This window comes from Glycine max, chromosome 7 (assembly GCF_000004515.6).
Source record: "Glycine max cultivar Williams 82 chromosome 7, Glycine_max_v4.0, whole genome shotgun sequence".
Classification (NCBI taxonomy): Eukaryota; Viridiplantae; Streptophyta; class Magnoliopsida; order Fabales; family Fabaceae; genus Glycine; species Glycine max.
This window is the reverse complement of record NC_038243.2, coordinates 42,593,932-42,603,191: the sequence shown is the minus strand read 5'-3', so window position 1 is coordinate 42,603,191 and position 9,260 is coordinate 42,593,932. Positions and strand designations below refer to the sequence as shown.

The 9,260-nt window shown below is 30.7% G+C and overlaps 1 protein-coding gene across 1 annotated transcript; it reads right to left on the bottom strand.

Annotated features, from left to right (window-relative positions):
- Positions 1-2,243: 2,243 nt before the first annotated feature.
- LOC100527933 (uncharacterized) lies at positions 2,244-3,054 on the bottom strand. The gene is given in 3 exon segments (NM_001248912.2): positions 2,244-2,540; positions 2,625-2,777; positions 2,855-3,054. Coding segments are annotated over 3 exon segments (393 nt in total). The 5' UTR covers positions 2,876-3,054; the 3' UTR covers positions 2,244-2,321.
- Positions 3,055-9,260: the final 6,206 nt, after the last annotated feature.

Here is a 9,260-nt window from a genome sequence, read left to right as displayed (position 1 = left end):
CTGATTTTACTCATGGCCACTACATAATTTATTTCAAAAGCACACCTATAAAAGTAATGCTATATTATATAAATTGTCCTTTCTATCCAATTAAAAAAGGACACCACTTTAAGCAGCTCTGATTCTCAGTTAGGTTGTCCCTATTTAAGTATAAATGTCATGTTACACTTTTTTTCGTATAGAACCCAAATATAATTGCATATTAAATTATTTAATTCAGGTCGAACTTTTTGTCATTCAAAACTAACCATTTTAGTCATCATAGGAAAACAAATTAAATAATTAGTAAAAATGCTTGAATTTCAATAAACTATGCTCATTAGTGTTCTTGGTAATCATGGAATTTCAGGATTGATTTGATAATAACATTTGGCTATACTTATTATCTTCTAATAATTTAACTACTTTTTATTTTTATTCCAAGAATTTGCGTTTACTTTAGAATGATTTCAGTTTTGAAAGGTGATATTTGAACATTTTACTATTTTAAACATCCTAGCAGTATCTCTCATTTTTTTCTCAATCTTATCTTCCTATCACTATTATATCACTTATCATATCTATATTTTTTTTGTCAATAACATTTTAAGGATTCAAGTATATTTATTCTCCTGTCTTTCTCAGTTTAGAGTTTACACATAATGCTGAAATTGTTGTGCCAATTTTTGAACCACATGAAAAAGTAAAAAACAAAAAACAAACGAAAGACATGAAGACCAGAAATCAGATTGTATTGTAATAAGAGCCGCAAAACTAAGTCAAAGAAACTGATAGCATATCAAGATTGAGATTTGAGATACATTATCATTATCATTGATTAATAAATGAAAACCTCGACCAATATTGCCAGTTCTTTCCCACCTATATTTAATTTGTTGTCCAGACTACAGTCCAGGATATTGAACATTGAAAATGACACCTTTAGTAGTTCACTTGTTCACATTAAAGGAAATAGTCAATCCTGACTAAGACATAGTAAATTATATATATATATATATATTTGAGTTCAACCTGAATTATAAAACTTTAAATTTAGTCATATAAATGTAAAAAATATTTTAAATAAAAACATTTCGTTATGACTGTATACTGCGCATCCACGTACCTAGCTAAAAAAGAGGACTCAAATTTTCTACTCCAAAAAGTGAAGCAATAATTGTTGTTGTACGTTACTCCACTTAAGTATATGGATGTAGATTAGATTTTGCAAATTCAAATTTATTTCAAAGTGTAGTAATTTATGTTGCTTGAATAGTAAAAAAATACTAGTCATAAACAAAATGAGTACTACTGTTTTTGTTTGGATTAATTTGTAAAAAAAATCTATCTATATGTGATTTTCTAGCAAAGAAAAGGCAAAATATTGGTTGTGCTGCATTAGGATATGTCATAACATAACATAAAAAAGGATTTACAGACAACCACACGTGAGAAATACAAGTGAAGATTATCATGGTAATGAGTTAGTGAAAAAGAATTGACATTTAAAAGTGCATAAATCTAATTTTAGAATAATTATCCGGTGTTTCTAATAGTAAATTGATTAAAAGGTACAAAGTGGTACTTCTCTGTCCAAAAAAGAAATTTGGCGCTTGGACTTGGGAAGATTGCCTTGCGCTCCAATCAGACCAGGCAGGACCGCAAGTGTGAAACACAGTCCTCGTTAGTGATTCCTAAATGTCATTCTTTTCTTTTCTTTTCTAGAGTCAAACTAGCGGGAACTATGAATTTCATGTTCCCTCCCTCTTTCAAATTTCTTTCCCTTTTTCCCCCAATTGTCACCCCTTCAATTCTTTCAATCCACCTCTCAAAACTGTAAATAATTCGATTTCACACACATTCATTTGAACACAACAGGAGACTCCGCTTTAAAATTTGGTGACCAAATAAATAAAACGCTCTATATAGATCAAAACTCAGCATTTGATCATCGGAGGTTAAAAACTAGTAATAGATAATAGATTAGAATTTAGGTCACTAGCGAGTTCAATTGTCGTTAAAGATTGTTCCTTCTCCGGCGCCGACATACCTTGATCCATAGTAAGATAAAACAAAAAAATGTTGAAACTAGGTACAACTGAGAATGAAAATAAAGGACTAACTATATTACCAAAATTGGACTTGAATAATTTCATTTCTTACAACTGTTGTTGACATCCAACCCACACACTCATTCAACAGAGAAAAAAAAAAAACTAAACATATACACTTCGGGAAAGGGTTAGGGGAAGGAACATCCTAAAACAAAATCTAGAATTCTCCTCAATAATTGTTCATCTAGAACTAGAATAATAATAATAATTGATTAATTCTGGTTCAGTTCAGGCATAAACGGATCCATAAGAGAGCGACATCAACAAGACCGCAGCTTTCTCTTCCTCTCCGAGCTTCTTCCAATGCGATCGGTGCAACAACACCTCCTTCCCCAAAGCGCCGCCGGTCCTCTTTCCTTTCCTTCCGTCCTCGTTGCTCCCCTTGTTTATTCCCAAGATCGCTCTCTTCTTCTTCCTGCTTCTGATCCCGCACGCGTTGCACAGAGACTGAAAAAAAGGATAACAGAGAGTGAGATCAAGGGTTGGTTTAACGCCACGTGGCGCGATCTGAGAAATGGAGGGTGAACTGACCTTGGGTCCTGCAGGACCACCCCTCCAGAGAGGAGTCTTGGTGGTGCCGCAATCGGCGCAGGTTTTCTTCTGCTCATTGTTGCTGCTTGGACTGTTCCCTGAGGAAGGAGCGTTAGGGTTTGAGTTTGAGTCCTCGACTTCAATCTCCGATCCCTGCAAAACACAACCTCCATTAGTGAAACAAACCCTAATTAGAAATCATGAAGCGATAAGAGAAGATTAGCACTCACTTTTCCAGTTGGATCCACCATTTCTGATCTCCGAGATCTGAGATTCGATTCCGAGAAGCTGATTTTGATTTGATTTCGCGGAATCAGAGTGAGAGAAGAAGAAGAAGCATGCAGAGTGAGTGAAGGTGGAGAGAGAGAGAGAGAGAGGGGAATCAAAACGACGACACTCGCAACGCAGACACACGCGCACAGCCGCAGCCGATCTATTTTTTCTTAAAACACCAGAGCTTTATAAACGGGACGCCAAAACCCTAACTCATCATTACTGAAATTACCCTAATGCCCCCTCACTCCCCCCTCCATTTCCACTTCACCCGCCAAAACCCACTAAAATCAACAAAAACGCGCCATCTCTTTTCCTCTAACCTTTTCTTAATTCAAATCATTATTATCATTCTTAATTGTTATGAATTTTGTTTCCAGGTGTAATTATTTGGTACCACTAAGGTTCAATCCGACAATTAGTAATCCTTTTCAGAAATAAAAGAATGGGACTAATCATTAGGACATGTATGCACTAGTTTGGTGCAGTTTTTCTACTGTGCTCACAAAACACTTGTTAATACATGAATAAAATTGTATTATTTTAATTTAATTTGTTTTTATTGTATATAAATTTTATTATTGAAGTTAACACAGAACAAATTTGTTTTCATTGTATATAAACTACTCTACTTAATAGTTTTTTTGTTTTGTATATATTAAATTTTCATGATTCAACCATTAAATTAACCCTTGAATTAAAAAAAATCATGAAACAAAACTGAATTTTTTAATAAAATTAATAAATTGATATTTTCAGATAAAAAATCATTAAATTAAATTCTTTTATTGAATATATCAAAATTATAACTTTATATAAAGTGACAGTGCAGCTCCAGTCCCAAATACCTCTAAAATGAAAGCACTAGTTTTTTCTTTAATTTTTGCAACCATAGTGACAAATTTAAACCTAAGACCATTAGTATTTATGTTTGGGGGCCTTAGAGGAGCCGTGGCCTCTCATTTCTTTATGGCTTGCAAATTGTAATAACAAACTTACCCATCAAATTCAACATACTTCATTCAACCTTACCGCCTCTTAACAACAACAACTAACATTCCGCTCATTTTCCTATCTTAATGTATTCAAAAACTCGGAACAACAAATATTATTAGGATGATTTTGAAATATAATGATGGCGATAATGATGTGTGAGAGCTAGTTTTGCTGTCACGTGTTCTGGTATAAATTAAAGTAAAGGAAACTTTTAGCAATTAAGACAATAATAATGGTACCACTACTTTGTAGCTTGTCCCCAAAGCATGTGAATTCCTGTGCTCCATCACTGGTTGACCTCCCTCTTATTCACCCACAAGTTCTATCTTTGGTTTCGTATTCTATTTGTTCATTTCCTAATCAAACATGTGAATTCCTGCTCCATCACCGGTTGACCTCCCTCTTCTTCACTCAACTGTTTTTTAGGGCTGAAAAGAAACAAAGGTTAGGTAGCCCATCTCTCAAGAAACTTGCATTAATTCTGATATTTAGTTGCATTTATTGAAACAATAGATTCTCAAGTTAATGAAACTAAATACAAGGTTATATAGATGAGTAATGCTTACGTTTTTTTTTTTAAAAAAAAAATCAGATTGGAACTAAAAATCATAGGGTAAAGATGTCTATCTTTGACAAGTTTTGCACATTTAAAAGATAAAGGTACAGTAGTGAACACTTTGATGACAAGCAAGATTATGGCAAGCAAAACATAATTAAGGATTTGCTTGTGTTAAATATATATGATCATTTTTTTGTCATTCATTAAATAATGTATTTAACAACTTTATGTTTGTCTGTTTTATCTATTTCAAATTTTAGTTATAAACTTATTTATCGTGATATCTAGTGATACACACACCTTTTAATATTTACTTTATTTTAATTTGTTACAGTCAAAGACTAAGTTATAATCGAATTACACAAATAATGTGTAATCAGTTAGTTACAAGACAAGTGAAAAATTATAATTAGTTAATTTTTCCATGCCTTTACACTGATTATTCATTTATAATTGACTAGTTTGATTGTAATGACATACAAGATTATGGCAAGTGAACGTAATTAAGGATTTGTTTATGCATTAAATACATGAGTGCCTTATATTTGTTTTTTTGTTGTCATTTATTGATTAACGTATCTAACGACTTTATATTTGTTCATTCTTTTCATTTTGAATATTGGTTAAAGACATGCTTCTATTAATATTTGATGTTGCACCTTTCAACATTTACTTTGGTTTTTTTGGCCAAAGGCTAAGTTGTAATTGAATTACACAAGTAATGTCTAATCAAAAAAAATTTTCTGGATAAAATTTTGGGGGAATGGCGCTCTAGTCCAAGGTAGGTAAAACCTTCGAACTTAGAGAGTGCTTAAAAAAATATTTATATTTATCTCACTCAAAAAATATGATAGAGTTTGAATTTACAACTTGTTAAATATGAGACATTGTCTTGTTTAGCTCGTCAACACCTTGGAATTGTATCATGTAATCACTTAGTTACAAGACTAGTGAAATTTGTAATTGGTAAATTATTTTCACCATACATCTTTCTTGGCATAAATTGAAGCATTCTACCGCTACAAAGATAATTATTAAATCATTAGCGCCTCATAAATTCCTTGTAAAGTAACTATTAATATGAACAATAAAAACTTTGTTGTAGTCATTTATACACATTCAATGTACTCTTCATCATGTCCTACCCCTACCGATGATTGATTTTCAATTGATTAGTTTGATTGTAATTTTGTAATAAAAACATGGTCAAACATGTGATAATTAAATATATATCATAATTTTTTTAACTATTTAGTATAAAAAATATTTTCACATAATTTACTTATTTATTTTCACTATTTTTTCCACTCACGAGTGAAGAAAGACTTCACCTTTTTCTTTTTATTTTTATCTATCCAATCAATACATGTAAGAATGACATTACTCTTCTTATTTTTCTACAAGAGTGAAGTTCATACGTATTTTTATTTGAAAAATGAAGTGAGGTTTTAAGAAAATATTTTCAGTTAATCGCATCTCTGAATTGTCCTGAATTAACACCAAGATCACGTATTCGTCAATTTTGACAAAGGAAAATGTAAAGCACATAAGAAATTACTAAACAAGAAAGGAGAAAACAATTTCACTATATAACAATGATAAATTTGAGTTATTATAAAGAACAAGAAGCCTATAATGTAAAGAGAATGTCTGTTATGATGCTGATGCACATTGTACAACCCAAGTTGAACTCACGTTGGAGCACGGATAGGAATAGTACTATAAATAAGTTGAGTTGAGCTTGATTCAATTTAGTTCATTAATATTTAGTTCAATTTGAGTTAAACTCAAGTTTGACATAAATATTTTTTTAACTTGAAATCAATTCAACATCACACAGATTAGTTTGCTTTAGTTCGTTAGTTCAAATCACATAACCAAAAAGTCAATTTTTTAAAATCTTATACATTTTAAAATTTTAATTTATTAGTATATTTCAAATAAAATGATTGTTTATTTTTTTTAAAAAAAGACAAAACTAAACTTATTCTATTAGTTTTGTTGGGTCACAAGATATGACAAAAAAATAATTACAACCAAAGTTTGTATAAATAAAAATTATCCCCGCCCAGATTATATATTTTTGCTAACTATGGTATTGGTATAATGTTGTTACTTGTCGAAAGTAGTAACAAATCTCCGTAGACTCTGAGTACACACAAGATAAGTTTTTCTCTCTTAATATTATTTATTTCATACTCAAGAATCAATAAAGATTAAAACCTTGAACTACTTAGTTAAGAAACACAAATCGTTGATTTATGAATCAAATTTAATGAGTTGATTATCGAATTAAATTTTGAATTGTTTTTGAGTTGATTCAGTTTATTGCCATACATTAATAACTAGTTAGATAACAAATAGACAAAAATTTATTATCCGGCATGAATAATTGTATTTCATTAAGTAAGATTGACTGCATAAATGATATGATATCATAAAATTCAATTAAAAATCAAATACATAAAACATTAATAACCATGAGTTTTAATTTTTTCGTATAAAGAAAAAAACACTAGACAAAGTGGGGAGTAAAAGCGAATGCCAGCAATACCTTTCTGGTTCTAAAGGATGCCTTGTAGCCTCTTTTGGGACCACGCATAATAAACTACTGATCGTATTCATTTTTTCATTTAAATTCTAACAACTTTCATTACGGCCGCCAGATTTTTCAATTTTTTTTTAATTCAATTTGATTCTAAAAAGTTTCACTCATGCGGCATGAATTATCAACTAAGGTAATGAAATCACCTGTTTATGGATTTTTATTTATTTATTCGTATATATTTTTTTGAATTATGGGTTCTCTGTCATTGGACAATTGTAATGAGCTTAATTTGACAATGAGCACCAACCAATATACACGTACTGATTTCGAATCTATAGTTCACTAAAGATATCAATACCTTAAATTTTTTAATAAAATAACATTTTCTTCTTGAAGTAATTGGAATAAACAATAAAAAGGGGATGGAAATGGATAGCGGATTGGATCTACGCCTTATTTTGAACAAATTGCTATTTTTATATTATTCAATAGATAGATATCCATGCTTACTCTCCTTGTCTCGTTTTAATTTTATTGAAAATAATTAATTCGACGAAGGCTGATTTTCTTCTTCTTCTTATAAACGTTTGATAGGACGAGTTGAAGAATATGAATACTAAACTCAACTCAATTATAATTATAAAGTTAAACTTATTTAATTATACTAACAGATTTGATTCTTAAGGTTGTTAATTCTTATTTTAAGTATTGTTTGAATTAAAATGTGCTTAACATCTGATTTGCTTCGAGAGAGAAAGAAAAAGCCTATTAAAGAGAGAGAGAGAGAGAGAGTAAAACAGGAACAAGTTTTCTAGTGTCAAAAGTTACAGATCACAGAGGTGAGGATGCGGAGATTTAAAAGCAAATTTTCAAACTTCTCTTTCAAATTAGATTAAATTATAATTTTAGTCTTTCTATAATTCTTAATTTACACTTTTTTCTCACTATTTTTGTTGTTTTATTTTAAAAAATTCATAATTTTTGTCCTATCCTCAATTATATTATATATATATTGTTTTCTTTCAATTGAACCTAATCCAAACATATTTACTTAAGAAACCATAAAAATAACTTAATTATCTAAAATATAAAAATAAAATAATAAATGTATGCAAAATTTAATATTAGACCAAAATTACAATTTTTTAAAAATAAGCATACCAAAACCGCAAAAAACCAAGGGATCAAAATCGTGGATTAAAAAATATAAAAGGATTAAAATTGTAATTTAGCATTGAAATTATGTGAGTCAAATATTTTCTTTTCATGAGATTTTAATAACCCTATCTTCTTTTTTAACTTTGTAAAACATAATTTATTTTACACTTTATAGGCATAAAACGTTTGTGAAATTGATGTAGAAATTTACTGCTAATTTTATCATGCGGTTCGAACACCTTTACATTTGATTTTCTTCCAGGGATCATCAGGTACTTTGATGTTGAAGTAAGGTCATGCTCTATTCCACCTGACCTACTCCTTTCTCCATTTGGACAAGTTAATGTTAAGCGTTTAACTTACGTTGCCTTAAGATTATACTGCTGATGTTGAAGTAAGGTCATGCTCTATAGTCTATTCCACCTGACACGCACCTTTCTCCATTTGGACAAGTTAATGTAAAAGGCTTAACCAATGCTGCCAGAGTGCCTGACACATACACAAAGAAGGAATGACTTACAAAAAAGAAAACCATTTAACATGTTTGTGTCTATCACTCGCCTATAGGAAACTTTTGGAGGATACACACTGTCTTAAGATGGTCATTCGGCCCTCTCCCAGGGCCAAGTTAGTAGAAATAAAAAATGCTCTACCTGGAGTGCTGACCCTCGCATATTGGTCTCGTTAAAAAGCGAAAGCAATTATACATTCACTGTTGCATGACATCATGCAAAACAAAAGGCAGAATAAAACATCCCACCCAAATTAATTTTAGTAAAATTAAAATTAAATGACATTTAAATTAAAACGTACTTTTTCATTGAAAAGTTAAAAAAAATAGTTTTCTAACTTCAAAATAACGAGGACACTTGACGCGTCCCAGATCAATTGTGGGTATATGTAATGGCTATTGTGGGGAAAATTGGTTTGGGTGTTTTTGTAACTTTCTCCTTGATCAGACTTTTGTTGAATCTGATCTCATATTAATAAACCTCAGCTTTGTATTTCGAAAAAAAAAAAGAAACCCGGTATATATCAGCCAAACCCAACATGCATATGCAGTGGCCAATGCATTGCGAAGCTTCAAAATGACGCACAAAAA